This window comes from Vanacampus margaritifer, chromosome 4 (genome assembly GCF_051991255.1).
Source record: "Vanacampus margaritifer isolate UIUO_Vmar chromosome 4, RoL_Vmar_1.0, whole genome shotgun sequence".
NCBI classification, from domain to species: Eukaryota; Metazoa; Chordata; class Actinopteri; order Syngnathiformes; family Syngnathidae; genus Vanacampus; species Vanacampus margaritifer.
In genome coordinates, this window is record NC_135435.1 from 25,665,710 (window position 1) to 25,683,994 (window position 18,285).

Genomic DNA, 18,285 nt, shown 5'->3' on the forward strand with positions numbered 1-18,285 from the left:
ACCCTGACTCGATGCACTGAGGCGGAGAAGGAGGACTTTACAGCTCAGTGCGCTCCCTCTAATCCCCCCTTGGATTTACATTCTTGCCCCCCCCACCCCCACCCCAGCTCACCCAGTTCCTCTTTAAAAGAAGCGGCTCTACAAAGGCACGCTCCTGCTGCTTTTGCTACAAAAGACAGCTAACAACAATTGGCTAATTACAGCTAATGTATTTAATATGGCCCTATTATTGAATTGCCTCTAATATGGTAACAATTGAATAACACAATTGATTCCATTAAATCCTTCTGTTTTCCAGGCGCTATTTACCAAACAAATCTCAATGTATTTCTTTGCTAACTGTCAACTGGTGCTCAGAGATTGATACAGTATTTAGACCAAAGTGGATGAGCCAATAGAGTCATATTGTGGTTTGGCATCCGCTGATTCACATATTCGCAGAAGAAAAAAATTAACAAAACCTTTCTTTTTAAAAGTCATTTGAATTTCTAAACTTGTTTTATCTTTCTCTGTGACTTTTACTCACTATTATTGTAGCACTTTGAGATCTCTTGTAGATGTAAAGTGCGTTACAAATAAAATATATTATTACTATTCAATAATTACATTTAATTTTCTAAATTTTTTATGTGGTTTTGGGGGATTTCCCCGGTTATTGGTGGAAAACATATCTATTGAATACATTTCAGTGTATTTGGAGAATTTGGGGGGGGTTTAAGGAATTTTTCATCCCCCGATGATGTGGAAAAAAATACTACTAAAACTAATAAAAAACAAAACAAAAACGAAGCATTTTCAACAAAAAAAATTAACAAATAAAAACTTACTCTAAAAACTCATTAAAATGAATTGAATTTAAATACAAAAGTAATACAAATGAACTATTATGAATAATCCCAAACTATTACAACCATGCAAATGCCAACACTGTGCCAAACACAATGATCAAATAATGCTCTGTATTAAATACAAACTACACAAAGCTAGCATGGCCATAGCAACACAGCAACACACTCGAGTTATTTTCAAACATCTGCGTGATCTGCGCGAGGGTGGAGGATTTATTGAAAGCAGCCAGATTACATTCAGGCGAAATTATCTTAAAATGAAGAATTTACTGTTCTTGTGTGCACATAACACTTCACATTTCTTCATACTTATTTCTCTTGAGGACACTATGTATGGAAAATGCCAAAAAGTTGTGAGATCAGGATGAAATCTGTCATCTAAAATGAGTAACGAAAATGGAAACTGAGCCAAACTACAATACACCATATTGCTCAACATCCATTCATTCAGTGTTATGCTCTCACAGTAAAATTAAACACAAAATATGAATTGAACACTAAAAATTCAACCACTGGATAAAAGTTTACGATATCTTAATTCCCCAACATGAATCATTTTGCTGTGTCATGATTGACTAATCAATGACAGACGAAGAGATGATAAAGAAATCACAAGTTGAAATTTAATTAAATAACTTATATATTAATATATATTAACTCATTCACTGCCATTGACGGCTATAGACGTCAAAAATTCATTTGAACTATTTCTATTAGTTTAACTTTTTTCCCCTACTTTTGTTAACAAGAGTATGAAAACTTCGACTTTTTTTATTGTACATTTAGAACAGATATAAAATTTGTGATTAATCGTGCGTTAACTAGTGAAGTCATGCGATTAATTACGATTTAAAAAATGTAGTCGCCTGACGCCCCTAAATTTTAATAATTTTTCCTTTTTTAAATCGTGTCAGGCGATTACATTTTTAAAATTGTAATTAGTTGCATGACCTCAATAGTTAATTCACGATTAATCACAAATTGTATATCTATTCTAAATGTAAATAATTTTTTTCTAGGTTTTCATACTCTTGTTAATAAAAGTGGAAAAAAAAAAGTTAAACTAATAGAAATAATTCAAATGAATTTTTGACGTCTATAGCCGTCAATGGCAGTGAATGAGTTAATAAAGGATCTGGGTCGAAGAAGTTTTTTTTAAATGTGTAATAGAACGGAAAAGAAGTCCAAAAACACACACAAATACATGCACACAACGTTGTGCTCAACATTTCCAGCATTAAAAATCTGACAGCGAAATAATATACAGTAAATATTACAAATTGAATTGAATTGTCAGATTGATGCAGCCAAACAGTTTAAAACACTTCCATTTGTATGTTTTTCATTTTCATTTTGAGCAGTAGAGCTCCAGCAAATAACCATGAATAATACTGAGGTTGTGATTAAAACATAACAAAAATTGAATGAAAAATGATATTTGGTATTTTTAAAAAGAACTTAAAGGAAAACACACACACACACTGTACATGGTGGTGAAACATAACCGCGGTAACGCATTGGAGCTTTTCCGCAGACAGATGGCTTGCGAGCCCCTCAACAACACCAACAACGAGAAGGAATTATTGCATCATTCTTCAAGGTTTCCTTTGTTGCTGGGAACAAGCTGCAAGTTATTAACTCTATTGAACCTCCAATATTTTTTTTTATTTTTTTTTTTACAACCAGGAAAGTCGACATTCGTGTTCGGCTCATATTGACCCAACAAGTTTTGGGTTTTTTTTTATTACAAAATAAAAAGTGAGAGGCAAACGGCACCATGTTTTTTGTGTGGTAGCAGAGACTTTAAAAAGTCTTCACACATTGAATCAGTAACAGACAATGTAGATGTTTTGCTCGGTGCTGCTGTTTTGTTTAGCAAAAAAGTTGAATTTTGTGTTGTATTCCCATACTCAATATTAAAAATGGCACAGCTTGCTAGGCTAGTTAAGAATAACAAAGGGTGAGAAAGGAGTGTTGGGGGGGGGGGTGCCATTGTTCTTAATAAATTGGTTTATATATTGTAGACTACAATATAGACCTTTTCTAGACATGCAAAGATACAAATAAAGTATTTATGACTAAAATAATAATGTGGTGAATAAAGGTAATTCCATTTTAGAAGCAACAATTGTTTCCTCCACTTTCTGCTCTGTGTCAAAGTCCAATTAAAGTTCATCTTCAACCTCAAGTAACTGTTTTAAAAATGGTCAACTTACAATACAGTTTGCTGTTGTTTTGATGGTGAATGCAGAGATGGAATTTGGTCGCTAGACAAAATTGAGAAAATCCTAAACTATTTGCCTTATCACCCTTTACAGAAAGCTGTTAAAAACTTTCTCAAAAATGACTACAAATATGAAGAAAAAAAAATTGCTTTCTTGACTGATTTCAGTGTGGTTGGTAAATTAAAGTCAAAGAATTTCAAAGTGGCCCTTGCAGAATTCCACTTTTCTCTATGCGGCCCTCAAATGAAAAAAATTGGGCACTCCTGCACTAGGGAGTGCCATTAAAGAGTTATTCACCCTATAACATGAGAGCAGGGTCAGGCCATGTTAAGTAATGGCACCCATTCCGCCTCCCCGCCACATCTCTTGGCCAGCGCTCAAACACAAACACATGCTTCTTATTCAGACTCAAATGAAGAATCCACATGCAAAAAAAAAAAACAGCCCTTCTTTTATTTAATACAGTTAATAATGTGTATGTTGTTCTAAATCTCATCTATTCTGGGTGCAATTCTATTTTTGACCACTCGATGGTGGCACTCAAATTACTCTGAGTGTGAAAATTTGACAGAAGAAGTTGATCAACAAAAAAGAAGAAGAAAAACACAGTCTAATTCTTAATGAAAACTGTTTAATGTTATCTTCTGTCACCCCGCTTTTAAAAGCTACAGAAAGTAACGGAACTACCCTAGGTTCATTTTATACATTTGTAAATTTTTAGGCATGACTATTGATGTATATTGTGAGATGATAAATTAAGTTTGTTACTTTGAAAAAAGTACACTGTTACAGTGGGGTGGTCTGAAACATACCCCCGATGATGGAGAGTTGAATTACTGTAAATCTATAATGTATAAAGAGGGAAAATAATGGTTGTTCGAGAGGCGCAGCTGCTGCCGAATTGGCAGACTGGTCTTCATTATTCCCACCGCACGTTGACTTTCTGTGCCGTTCCCAGCACGCAGAGTCCCTGTGCGGTTCCCATTTATCTGCTTTTCATTTCATTGGACTTCTCGTCATTCGCCAGGATCAAACCTCCCCAATTAGAAATGCAAAGAATTCCTCCAGAACTTTTCCCAAAAGGAGCCGCAGGCTTTGTGAAAATTGAGCGCTGCTCACCTTTTGCCATCATGAATATTCTTAAAATGACCAAAATTAATGGGAGCGTAAAGAGGTCAGTTGAGCTCTGTGGCATGTTGAGTGACAGCCTCAATTGATCAGGATTTTTGGGGGGATGTGGGATGAGAAGCGGTTTTGGATGAGGTTCACTGTCGGGGCACAAATTTCAGGCTATGATGGTTCTATTGGCTTCACTTCGAGAGGGGCATCTGTATTATTTACATAGTTCACGTCTATTGGAATTGCATCAGCAGGCGAGCAACTGTGCCAAAAAAAAGATGATATATTAAAAAAACATCAAAGTACCAGAGCTACTAACTAGATCCTACTTTTCCTCCAACAAGGTAAAGATTTGTAAAAACATAGCAGCATCACTACTTAGTCTTCTATAATACATTAAAGTGAAGAGAGGAGGAAAAAATAAACTTCAAACGTCACTTTTGACTCAAAGAAAGTGTTTTTTTGCAAGGTGTACAAGTTGCCGTGATTTACTCAATTTGAAGTTACAGGTGCAGGGAGCATTCATGCAGCTGGAAACACATTGACCTAAAAACATGTCAGCCGTTCCCAGCCAAACTTAAATGTGTGTCAGCTGTGTGAGGCACCGCAAATTGTCTTCAGTGTTTACAAAAAACACATTTGTTTGAGTTACTGAAGACGCCAACTTGTAGCCTATTCTGTGTTTACAAAAAATAATTGACTAGTTGTTGGGTCACAAAAGGTTCTAAATTGGTTTTAATGTTAACAAAAACTCAATATGTTCAATGAAGAAAATTGACATTGATGTTTAGGTAAACATGTATGCTAGGTTCAATGAACTCATATTTGATGTTTTAAACATCTGTGAATTGCCTGACATTTTTAAATTGCTGTAAAATCCTATTAGGCCAAAAAACAAACTTACAATGTTAATATTCAATGACATTGTAATATGACTGTATAGTTACTGTATAGCTCATATACTCATTTATGCCAAGTTCACATTTAAGAAAGACTACCAGGATCAGTGAATTTCCATACCAACGTAAGTTTAGACACAAATTCTCATTGTTTGTGACAGCATTTTGTCATCTTGCCATGACAAAATCATGTTTTCCACAAATGTTAAGGAAAGGTGGTATTAAGGTTAAAACATTTTGCTTTGACAAGAGGTCCTTTTTAAACTCCCACCCTTTATTTATTTTTTCCCTCACTGCCTGTTCCTTGCTTGGACTTCCTGGGTCTTCCTAACTTCTTCCTGCAGGTCTGAATCCAGCCACTAGGTGCTTGGAGTGTAAATGTGCATGTGTGCGAGTGTGTTCAATGATAGGTTCAATGGGCGTGAAGTGCGTAGAAAGCTCACAGTCAGGAATGCTGCTTGACCTCAGACAGGAGGGATTGCAAGGATGTGGGAGAAGAGTGACCTATTCACCTAAAACACTTGCATTATACAAAGGGGGAGTGGGACATGTTGGGTTACTGGTCGTGATGGACAGATGAAGCTTCATGAAGCACTTGCAATATTTTTTTTACTCCTGTAGATGGTGCTCTGAGTTTAAAGTTGCAGTGGAAATTGATTAAATTTAATATCTAGTCATCAGTTGCAAACGAGAAAGGTCATTGTAAATTTACAGACTTTAAATAATAATAATAATAATTGTAACATTTAAGAATAAAGTCATAAATTTCATTTTTGCATGACAGTTGTAATTATATAGAGATTAAGAATAAGATGATAAGATGTAATTTTACTAGGGGGGGGGGGGGGGGTAATTTTAGGGGGGGGTGAAAATCATGATGTGACAATATGGTTGCATTTTTATTTATTTATTTATTTTAGAAAATAATGTGTAATCTTGTCAAACTAGAGTGGTAATTTCACCAGGATTTTTAAAAAAATATATTATGGTACGACGACATAGTCATTTTAAAAGAAAATTGTTTATACGCTAAATATTTTTAATTAAAAGGTTTGTATTTCTGCAGAAAGAAATGTGTGTGATCTTATTATGACGGTAACACTTCAAAGAATGGCTACATGTTCTGGCTCCTCAGTTTTGACATGACCCCAAGTAGGAACTGTGAAGTCAACAATGACAAACAAGCCGACACCCACACCGAAACTTATAACAAGACATTAACGAGACATGCCGAAATCAAAAACAATTTTCTGCTTGCCGCGAGACTTCTCTTTAAACGGCAGCTGTGTTCACCGGGAATTATTCATATGCGTTTGCTTTCGGACTACCTGTTGCTTTTACGACGTCCCTTGACTCCCTTTGCTCAAAGTATACAAAAAAAAGTTATATATGAGACAGGCCTGCAGTGTTTCCATGGTCGCTGAACTGAGTAAAATGTTTTTTTTGTTTTTGTTTTTTAAAGGTGGTGCCAGGCACTTGTCCCTGCAGCTTTCAGGTCAGGGAAGGTATGCAGCAAAAGCACTCCGTATGTAAGTAGAAGTACAGATACTTGTGCAAAAAATATATATATACTGTGGTAAAATAAAAAGTACTGTATTTTCCGCTACTTGTGGTGGATTGAAACTGAGCCCTGTTGTCCCCCTGAAAAAGTTTCGGGATTTACCTAATGATGCCACGAGATGGCAGCAAAGCACCACTTTGATTAAAGGAAGCTCCTCAACTCACTTCACCATTGGCATCTAGATGGTGCCCAAGAAATACTTTCACTGGTTTGGCCTGAGCACAGAAAGAATGATTCCGTGAGTTTTAAGCAAATAAAATGAAAAAAATAAAATAAAATCTTACGATGGGGTAAATTTGCAAATGCCAAATTATGAGTTACTTGTCTGATTGAACTCATTCACTTCAGCAAAACTGAATAAGTACAAACTCTGAAATGTTCTTGGGTACAAAAGAAACAATAGCTTTCACCTTTAACATGCTTGTCTGTAATTTTCTTTTTTATCTAGAGACAACAATTTTTTTCGCTTCCTTTGATCCATGTTTACTGTAGTACACTCTCCAAACCGCACAGTGACTACTTGTCAGCCTATTTTGACAATGTAAGCAGTACAAGAATAGTGTGAGAGGCAATATCAACAAATAAGCAACCATTTGGAATTGGAGGCACCAAATGTAGGCTTTTAACAAGGTGGCCTCTGTGTCAGCGCAACTGTAAAGCTGTGCCATAAGCAGGAGCAGATGAGGACGGCGCTGCCAGTCGTCAAACCGTGAATAGTTTTCTTTTTATTGTCGGTCTGTCTTTACTGTTTCTTGTAAATTTCGCCGTCGGAGTGCGGAAGTGATGTCAAGGGGGGAAATGGTTGGGATTTAAAAATAATGAAACCCACCAGAGAAGCCAGCTTTATTAATCCACCGCTAGAACGATTATTACCTCCTCCAAGTACAAAGAGACACGGTGGTCTTTCAAAACAAAATGTCTGGTTGAGTTCAATTACAGAAAACGTGTAGGAATAACCACAGAGCAGGAAGTGGGGCTTACTGGGACTGAGCAAAGTGGGCAATGCAATTAAATATCAATTACATACACATTTTAATGTTACTAAGCCGTAACTTCAACAAGCTGGTGTAACGCAGTGGGCAAGTGGTTTTAAAGTCTGCTCACATTTCTTAGGCTTAGGGTTAGAGTCTCGGCTCAGCCATCGCTCCATACAATTTCATAAAAGTTCGTTGCACTCTGTCTGTTGACAGAGTGTTTACTAGCTTCAATAAGACTATGGCAGAAAAAATAAATACATAAAATATGGATTCCAGTGCAGTAAGCACTCGTACTTAAAGAGAAAGTTCCACCATATTGTGTGACTTTTTAGGTGTAATTTTTATGTCCAACCAGGTTGTCAGTATCTGCTGAATGTAACTATTAAAGTAACTTGTAATCTAACATAGTTACTTTTAAAACAAAAATAATCAGTAAACTAACTTAGTTATATTTAAAAGCAAGTAATCAGTAGAGTTGCTTTTTAAAGCAATCAGTAAAGTAACTAAGTTTCTTTTTAAAGCAAGTAATCAGCAAAGTAAATAAGTTACGCTATAAATAATATAATCAATTAATCAAAAATTAAAACACATTTCATTTAAAATGTTCTGGAAAGAAGGTACAAATTTTAATGAAATCTCTCATTCAAACCATCACTACGAGAAACATCATTGAGTATCTAACAAAGCGTGACAATTCAATTTCAAACTACAGCAGTGCAAGAAAAGTATATAATATTTCAATATTTCATCCCTGCTTCTCCTATTTTTTGGTTGTTTTTTTTTTGTTTACAATCCCCTGTGCATCACATTTCCCGTAACATCGCCGTCATCCGTCACATCATCTGACTTCCATTATTGATTTATTTATTGGCCACTGGCAGGCAAACACAGGCGACGTGACGCAGAGTCTGCTGGCCATGCCGTCGGTGTGTTGTGGCTCATAAAAAAAAAAAAGAAGAAGAAAAGAAAAGAAAAGGCGATGCGCAGTGCACGCACTGCATGTGCAACAACAGTGACTGGGTGGTTTGATTCTTCCTATTGGACTGTAGCCCCAATCTAATATCGCAAGAGCTGTATGCCATTTGATGACTGAGAGAAAGAGAAATTACGAGATGAAAAGAATAGATTGTTATAAATACATTGGTACAATTTAATTACATAACTATTTTAAAGTGGGCTTGAAATGTGTGTGCGTGCTTCTCATCGTGTTTAAGCCAGCAGAGAAGGTCTTGCTGGCCCGGACTGTTCACTACTATGAGATACATTAGCAACACAATGGCTAATACTAAATATGACAAATTAGCCAACCCCCCCCCCCCCCCCCCCCCCACCAAAAAAAAAATAAGAAAAAGCTCATAGAAGTTAATTTAATACATTAGGATTCTTAAGAGGCACCAGTAGCTGTATATAATACAAATTGGTATAATAATGCTACATTCATGATTACACACATGTGCATGCAAATTATTCTGTTACCAAACAATTGGGGGTGTTTTTCTCCTCAAGCAGATTTTTGCACTTTTTTCCCTCTTTTCTATGCAAAACACATGACAGTTGGCTTCCTTTTCTGCTTAGATCTGGATTGGCTTTGGCCACAGTGCTTCTTTTCTTCTTCTTTTTTTTTTTTTTTTTTTTAATAATATCCATATAATGAAGCCGTATTGTAATGAAATGTCTTTCCCCAAGTGGTGAGCGTTGCTGTCAGTTGAAAGCACAACAGTGTAGATGAGTTGGATCAAGAAGAAGAAGAAGAAGAAAAAAAGAAACAAAGAAAATGGTCTCCTCCTCATGTGTTTTTGCTTAATGCTGCCGGTGCTTTGTTTATGCAGCCCAGAAAGAGCAAAATAACGAGAGAAAGGAAGAGAGATACGGAGAAAGAGAATCAGGCAGAGGCCAGCTGCTGCTCCGAAATATTTAGAACACACTTCCCGCCGCCCAGTTCAGCACCACACTGTGACACCTGTTTATTAGGTACACCGCAACGGCCAAGTTCTAATTTCAAAACACATTTTCTCCCATACAGCTCAATGAAAACAGAAATAAAAACCCTGTGTGACAATATAAAGAACCAAAGAGACTAGACGAACTATGAGTGGCTAACACATCATCATCTAACGTTACATATAGCATATTTCATCATATAATCTATGCTAACACTGCAGCCCTGCTTATCTTTTGGTTTAGACGTGATTGTGCTTCTGTGAAGTCTGGTCGATCTTTACACAGCCTAGAAAGTCGGGAGTAAGATTTTATTTGGTGAATTAGCCCCTTTTTATGATTGCGGCAGTTTGACAGATTGTCAAATTACGTTGTATTCTGTGGGTAAAATATGTTTCGAAATTAGAAGAACTTAAAATTCAAACGAAGCAACTGATTTTACCGGCCTTAAACATCACACTTCAATCACATGCCTCTAAAATAGCCACAATTTGCATTAGATTATTTATATTCCCATACAACCATTATTTTTTTCTATTCTATGGTTATCATCGCATATTCTCCCCTTTGTTTCACTGGTACCCTTCTGTGGTGGAATCACACACAAAAATAGCCCAAAAAAAAGTGCAACAAACAAGTTGTCACTGCTCATTGATGTAAAGTCTTGCGAGGCCTATTTTTGAGATTTCGTTTGACATTTTTTACAAAAATGTATTGTTGCCCTCCCGTTGCTCCACTTTCGGACCCACTGACTGATTTCGTTCCAACCCGAGCCAAGGGGTACGCACATGAAAGCGTGAAATGGCGTCGCGCCACCGTGACCGAGCCTTCATTAATCATGGCCACAGAGACCGCTGATAGACGAGCGCCAGATCTGATCCGAGAATTGCTTCTCTGATCCGGCACCAGGCCTGTGTTTGCCTCCAGATGTTGTGGCCCTCCTGCATATGTGTGAGTGAGTGAGTGAGTGAGTGAGTGAGTGAGTGAGTGAGTGAGTGAGTGAGTGAGTGAGTGAGTGAGTGAGTGAGTGAGGGAGGGAGGGAGAGGGAGAGGGAGAGAGAAAGGGAGATGGAGGAAGGGGGGTGGGGTTGCACAAATTTCTTCAGTATTGTGTTAAATATTGCAGATTCAACATCATCTTTATAGAAAGTGTGGAATGAGATGGTCCTACAGTGCCATCTGCTGAAACATACTATAACGTTTTGTACTTTATAATTCAGGGGTGGTCAGAAATGTATCATGGACCTCATTGTATTGTCTAACAGATAAATGGGGCGAGGTTATTTGAAGGTGTTTTTTTTTTAAATTATTTTTAAAAGTAATTAATGTACCGAACGGCCCGGTATTTTTGCGAGTTTCTGCGTTGTGAAAGCACCCCTGAATGCACCGTGCACAGCAAACGTGTGGCGACTGTTCTATTTTTGTTATTATTTTTCATACTTTATTTAGGAACACAAAACAACATGTCAATAAAACAGCCAAGAGACAAAAGAAAAAGAAACATCCTACGAAAATATAAAGCTCACACAAATCCAAGTGCTGTGACGAATGTGCTTCTCGGAACTTACGGGCATTTACCCACAGGACATTACCCACAATGCAACGCCGCCCAGTCAGTGAAAACAACTGCTTTAGCCTCTAACGTATATTCCCCTCGGAAAATCATGCCAAAAAGTTGTTGTGCGGTTGGGTGTTCCAACCACAACATGATGGAAACGAAATTCTCGTTTCATGTTTTTCCCATAAACCCTGAACGTCGAAGAAAGTGGGTAAACGCAGTCAACAGAGTGCTACCGGACGGTTCGGAATGGACGCCAACCAAGAACACAGTGCTTTGTAGCCAACACTTCCTAAATGGTAAGAATCGTTTTTGAGTATGAATGGCGTTTACTTGACCATTAATAAACATTTACGGTGCACTGCTGGAGCAGCATAGATGTAAACAGACAAAGACATTATAATGTACACAACATCAGTGTGCAATACTTAAATGAAACTTTACTGGAATGGCATTTTTTTAAATCTAGATAGTTGTGCTTTATTTAATTTGATATGTAATCAACTGAATTGTTTTATTGAGAATCATGTTTCAGCCATGTTGCACAACCCTACTAAACACTTCTTTTTTTTAATCGTTTATATTGACCAGTTTATTTACCTTGTTCATAGCTGCATTGCCCTCTCATTTAAGGTTGAATACTTTATGTTAAAACGTGTCGAAATTTAGCCTTTTCCCCCCCTTTGTGGACCTTATTTTCAATCATACTAATAATAATAAGAGTAATCTGTTCTCTAGTAATATGTAGCATGATTAATTTATATTCAATTGCTTTCTGTTTTCAGGGAGACCAAATAAAGACCCTGCACACCCGGACTTTATTCCATCCATCTTCAAGCATATCCAAACTTATCCAAAGTTATCAGCATCAAAATTCCAGAAATTCTCTGTTGCTAAAAGAAGAAAAAATTTCATCGGTACACCAACACAGTCCAAAAAGAGGAGGGTACATCAAGGCAGCCTTCAGACACCGACAGTAGTTCCTTGCCCCTCATCTCCTAAATTCAAAGGTGTGCGCTTCCACTGTGGAGGGAAATGATAAGAAGTGTAAAGTTTTCACTGGTATTTCATGTGATGTGTTCCTGAAAACGTTTTTATTATTGGTGACATTTATGAAAGCCACTAAAATAGCCAATAAATTGGAATTCAGACACCAGTTTTTTAAATAACATTTACAAGAGGCTTGATCTGCCCTTTGAATACATCGGCTATGTTATGAATCTCTCACCAAGTCAGGCAGGCTAGTGAGGTCTTCTGGAGGTGCATCCAACTAGTGTCGACCAAACGTGACGTTATGATTAAAGTGTACCTCCGGAGTAACAATTTCAAAGTATTGATGGGGAAATTTTGCATTTATTGTAAAGTTTGATAAATAGCTTGTTCCCATTTTTATGTCTAGTCTTGTATTTGCCAAAGTAATTTGGCGTGTTAATTTTAATACTCATCGCCTTGTTTGGGGCAGATGTGACGTCGCCTCATTGACAGGACGTCATTCGTACCCATTAGTTACTATTGAGTGAGACGCCAGATCACTTGCCTGTCTTACTTTGTTGCTCATCTATTAGTTGTTCTTTCATGTTTCATGTTGAGCTTTGGTAGTTGAATTAATACAAAGTTTGAAACCAATGTGTAGCTGCCGTCAAAGGGAACTCTCAATTATGTATGTTAATTCCAAAGAACAAAGTTGAGCCTTGATTGAACTGGAAAGGAGTAACACAATCAATAATCATGATCTCAGTATCAATCAAAGTAACCATGATTATTATATTTTACATAATCGCCCAGCCCAAATTAACTTGCAATGTAAAAATAAATCACATATTTGAAATAAGAAATATAAAAGAAATATGCAGCATCAAAGTCACAACCTAAAACTTGACTGAGGAAATCTTGACTTTACCAAAACCATGTTTTTGTCTTCTTGTGTTCTGCAGATGCCAGTAACCATCTTCGTCCTGAGCAGCAGGAGCCAGAAACCCTTTACATTAAACAGGAAGAGGAACCAGAGCCCACACACCTTAAAGACGAAGAAGAGGAAGTTGTTATTACTGCGTGTCCTTTCAAAGACGAAGAGCAGGAAGTTAAGATCACCGAGTTTCCTTTGAATTTTGTCATTGTGAAGGTTGAAGAAGGGGATGGCGACCTTTGTGGAGGATCCCAAGCGGACGATCGCTTCGCTCTGCTATCAGAAAGTGACAAGATAACATCACACTCTGACACCGACACTGTTGATGATGGTGATGCTCATTGTTATGATGATAATGAGAAGGAGGATATGACATACAACCCTAATGGAAAAGGTGTGAAACATTCTGAGAGTGACAAAACTTTTTCCAGCATGTCGTCATTAAATAGACATACAAGAACACACACTGGAGAGAAACCCTTTGTCTGCGCAAATTGTGGTAAAAGATTATCTCGAAAGACTGGAGGGAAACCCTTTGCCTGCTCATTTTGTGGTAAAAGATTCACAACTACAGGAAAACCATTTGCCTGCTCAGTTTGTGGTAAAAGATTCCGCCACAGGACCAATTTTACAAAGCACATGCGTAAGCACATTAGAGAGAAGCCCTACCTCTGCTCCATTTGTGGCAAAAGATTCTCTCAAAAGAGATACTTAACAAGACACAAAACAACCCACACTGGAGATAAACCATTTGCCTGCGCGTTTTGTGGTAAACGTTTTGCTAGAAACACATATTTAACAACACACACAAGAATACACACTGGAGATAAACCATTCAGCTGCAGTTTGTGTGACAAAAGATTTTTTCAGAAATATCAGGTTAACAGACACAGGTGTGCTGGTGACAGAAGAGCATTGGTTCATGAAGCTGCAGAATAAACTAAGCTGAGGTTGTGTTGACAATCATTGACTCATTCCTTAATCACTGTGCAGTGGGCGCCACCCTTCAAGGCAGACTTTCAATGTACAATGTAAAAATTCATAATCCAAGTGTAGCCCAACTCAAGAAAACAGGTGAGCCAAAATGGTTCTTACCTGAGCTGTTAGGTGCTGTGATGTCATTTTCAGTCAACAACTGATAAAATGGCCGCCCACTTAAATGGACATAAACAGGCGGACTTTGGTGCTCAACTCATATTCTACAAACGCTGTATTAATCTATATTCATAACTAACAGTTGGCTAGCAATGCTAATTTTACAATATCTTATTTACGAGCTGGTAGCTACACAAATTTGCTATTCATTCCTGGCAACAAGCAAGGTTTCTTCTTAGTCTTTTCATTGTGCATCCAGTTCACACCATCAAGTCAAAAATATTTTTTGTAAGTTTGAACTTAACTTTACTATGTAAACATACAGGAGGAGAAATATAGCTTTGGTCTGGTTTTGTGGATGATATTGTTTGAAAGAAATACTCACTTTTGTCTTAGTGTTGTTTTTTTTTTATTACAAGTAAGATTGAAGAAGTGTCTTAAAATATTATATCACATTTATCTAACCACAGTTTATATTGAGAAACTGTTTAATTAAGAAAGACATTGAGGTGACTTGTAGCTTTTGCTCTGACGGACCTGAAAATAGGCTTCACTTATTTTGGCAATGTCCACATGTAAAATCTTTCCGGTATAGGCTAAGTATTTTTGTAAGAATTCATATTGAAATAATAATTTTGTGTTATTTTGGAGGAATGTTATTTTTGTTTTGCTCGGGGGAGCAAATACGTTTCCGATTAATATTATCTCATTGACGAAATTCCACAAACAAGTGTAAATTTATGGGAACTACTACTTACTTTCATTAACAAAATGAAGCTTCTTCAATTAGAGATTGTATGAAGGAAGGGGGGGGGGGGGGGTAATATTGACTATTTATGCCTCCGTGGCGTAAAGTGTAATATATTTATATAATTTAATTGGAATTCGTGTATAATATCTATGTACAGTGTCCACAAATGTACATGGTTATATTGTATGTATTATATTGTAGGGAAATTAGGAGGAAAATGGCGCTGACTAGTCACTCTCAAAATACGGAAGTGGAATTGCGAGGGCGAAGGTTAATTACATAAAATCTCTGCAATGTTAAACATACTACGTGATAAACATCGATGAAATAACATGCATTAATGTGGATACCATTTAAAGCTGAAAATTTTAAAATTACACATTGGGTGTGATCGATACAATTCCTCAATGTAGTCAATAGTCTTTTTAAAGCAGGTACTTATTTTTTCTTGAGCACAATGTGGGAGTAGTAGCAGGCAACATTTATGACAGCTGTTGTTTGTCCAAGTGGGGTTGCCGTACAAGGTCCAACCACCACATAGCTCATCTACCGCGTACAGTTTATGCAACCATGCCACCTTTGGTGAATATCTTTCCAAATTACTGAACGGACTGAAGCACCTGTCACTAATTTAATGGCCTAAAAAAAACATCATTCGTGTCCGGATATACTGTACTCGGTGCAAGTTAAAGCTTCCCGAGCTACATTAGCTTCGCTCGCTACCCGCTAACAAAGAGACACTTTTGTGAGCAACACACCGCCCAGCAGAGATCAACTGAGAGTATAAAGTGTTCTGTTTAACGTGTGAAAATGTGTGCAAACATTGTTAAAGACGAAGAGTTCGTGGAGGACATTTCGGAGACAAAAGAACGTCAAAGCAGAGGAGGTTTGTTCACAAGTAACTTGGTTGCTCATTACTGGATTTTAAAATTAACTTAGTCATTAGACTGGTCACTTGATTCAATAAGTAATTTAGTTGCTAAAAGTAACTACATTAGATTACAGATTACTTCAGCTACATTCAGCAGATACCGACCACACCACCTCAACCTAAAATTGACAAGCAGTTTTTCAATGCTTTATGACAAATGTAATAATCAAAAACAAAATAACGACAATAAATCAATAATGAGAGTCTTTCTGGATTCCACTAAACATAAATATGATACTTATTTTCATAAGAAATAAGTCATGTTTAAGAATTATGTTTTAAGCCTTTTTTTTTAAATTAACTTATATACTTGGTTTTAGTTATTTCTAGATTTCACTTAACATATTTTTTTATGTAAAATGATTTTTTTTTTCACCAATCATATTTAACTGTTAATTCTATAATAGCAAAATGAAGCACATAATGTACATTATTGATAAATATAACCAATACATTTTTTAACATGTTGCATTGTCTCATAGCCGTTTTTTGTATGCAGCTATAAATCAGTATTACGGTATCTTGTTATGATCATGTGACCGTAATGAGACAATTAAAAATTAGATTGAAAACACAGTTTTAAAAAAGAAAAGTTTTTAACAATGTATGGACTGGACTTGTTGGTCTTTTTGTGGTCTGCAGACATCAGTGAAGAAGATCTTCATCCTAAGTGCGCTGACGTTCAAGAGGAGAACCCAGAGCTTGCTCATACCAAAACAGGAGGGCCACCCAAATACTCTTGCACAAAAGAGGACGAGCAAGACGACGATATCACCAAGTTTCCATCACCCTACGTCATTGTCAAGGTTGAAGAAGGCGATGGAGAGCACTGCGGAGGATCAGACGTCCTCTTAGCTCCACTCTCAGATAGTGACGACAACATAACATTCCAAGCTTCTAATGATGGTGATAAGGACGAACACCCTAAAGGTGATATGACATGTTGCACTGACAGCAAACGCATCCAGTGTTCTCACTGTGACAAAACATTTCGCAAAAAGTCCTTGTTGAAAACACACTCAAGAACCCACACTGGAGAAAAACCTTTTGCCTGCTTACTTTGCAGTAAAAGATTCTCTTTAAAAACCAATTTAACGACACACACAAGGACACACACAGGAGAAAAACCTTTTTCCTGCTCGGACTGTGAGAAACGATTCTCAACAAAGACACATTTAACAAGACACACAAAAACACACACTGGTGATAAACCGTTTGCTTGCTTAATTTGTGGTAAAAGATTCTCTTTAAAGACAAATTTAACAAGGCACTCAAGAAGACATAGTGAGAAACATTTTACATGCTCTGTTTGTGGTCAAATATTCACTCAAAATAGAGATTTAACAATACACACCAGATCACTACACAGCGTAAAAGTTTTTATCTGCTCAGTTTGTGGTAAAAGATTCTCTAGACAGGCAAGTTTAAACAGACACGCAAGAACACACACCGGAGAAAAACCTTTTGCCTGCTTAGTTTGTGATAAAAGATTCACTCAGAGGGGAGATTTAAGAATACACACAAGAACACACACTGGAGAAAAACCTTTTGCCTGCCCAATTTGTGGAAAAAGAGTCTCTGGAAAGTCAGGTTTAATGATACACACAAGAACACATACTGGAGAAAAACCTTTCGCCTGTCCCATTTGTGATAAAAGATTTTCTGGAAAGTCAGGTTTAACAATACATGTGGGAACACACACTGGAGAGAAACCTTTTGCCTGCTCAGTTTGTGGTAAAGGATTCTCTAGAAAGTCAAATTTAACAATGCACAAAAAAACACACTCGTGAAAACGTTTGTCAACTCAGCTTGTGGTCAAAGATTCACTAGAAATGCAAATGTAACAACACACGAGCAAACCCTGGTGATAAACCATTCAGTTGTGATATTTGTGAATATTTTTAAATAGTGGAATAAATAATTGATCAAACTTGGGGAAATTCTAAAAGCAGATTGAGGTTGTCAACATTTTCAAATGGCTGCGGATCTCTGAAAAATTTAATTGATTATTGATTTTTAGATCGGAAGTTGTTTTAATAAAAGTCACATGCATTACAGTTTAAAGCATTGATCACTGTGATCTGAAAATTTCTCCACAAGCGTAAATGAAAAGACTGAATCATAATCTTGTTGAAGCTGCACTCATTTCTGTTAAGAAATTTCAGATTGCTCATATGATTTTCAACAAAATAATAAATGTGAATATTTTTCAAAAGTATATATTTTTTTGTCCAAAACACTGGTAAAAAAAAAGAAAAAAAAAAAGATTGGAGTTGTCTTTATTTGGGTTATTAGGCTACAAAATTACGAATATACTAGTTCGACCCAATTGAGATCAAATTGGGGATAATGAGATTGTCTGTGATTTGGACCATTTTAAGTCAACCGCTGGAAAGTTGATGGTTACTCAAGATCAGTTTGGAATGATAATGCTGTACATTTTCTGAGAAATACGACTCATTTTTATTGCAATATGA

The 18,285-nt window shown here is 36.8% G+C and overlaps 2 protein-coding genes across 2 annotated transcripts; both read left to right on the plus strand.

The window, feature by feature from the left end:
• The first annotated feature begins 11,131 nt into the window (after nucleotides 1-11,131).
• Nucleotides 11,132-13,994, plus strand: LOC144051032 (uncharacterized). The gene is made up of 3 exons (XM_077564782.1): nucleotides 11,132-11,424; nucleotides 11,911-12,135; nucleotides 13,060-13,994. The coding sequence occupies exons 1-3, from the start codon at nucleotides 11,232-11,234 to the stop codon at nucleotides 13,968-13,970; spliced, it is 1,329 nt and encodes a 442-aa protein (XP_077420908.1). The 5' UTR covers nucleotides 11,132-11,231; the 3' UTR covers nucleotides 13,971-13,994.
• A 1,100-nt stretch (nucleotides 13,995-15,094) lies between these two features.
• Nucleotides 15,095-17,865, plus strand: LOC144050338 (uncharacterized). The gene is made up of 4 exons (XM_077563492.1): nucleotides 15,095-15,147; nucleotides 15,570-15,622; nucleotides 15,710-15,763; nucleotides 16,451-17,865. The coding sequence occupies exons 1-4, from the start codon at nucleotides 15,095-15,097 to the stop codon at nucleotides 17,596-17,598; spliced, it is 1,308 nt and encodes a 435-aa protein (XP_077419618.1). The 3' UTR covers nucleotides 17,599-17,865.
• The last annotated feature ends 420 nt before the right edge of the window (nucleotides 17,866-18,285 follow it).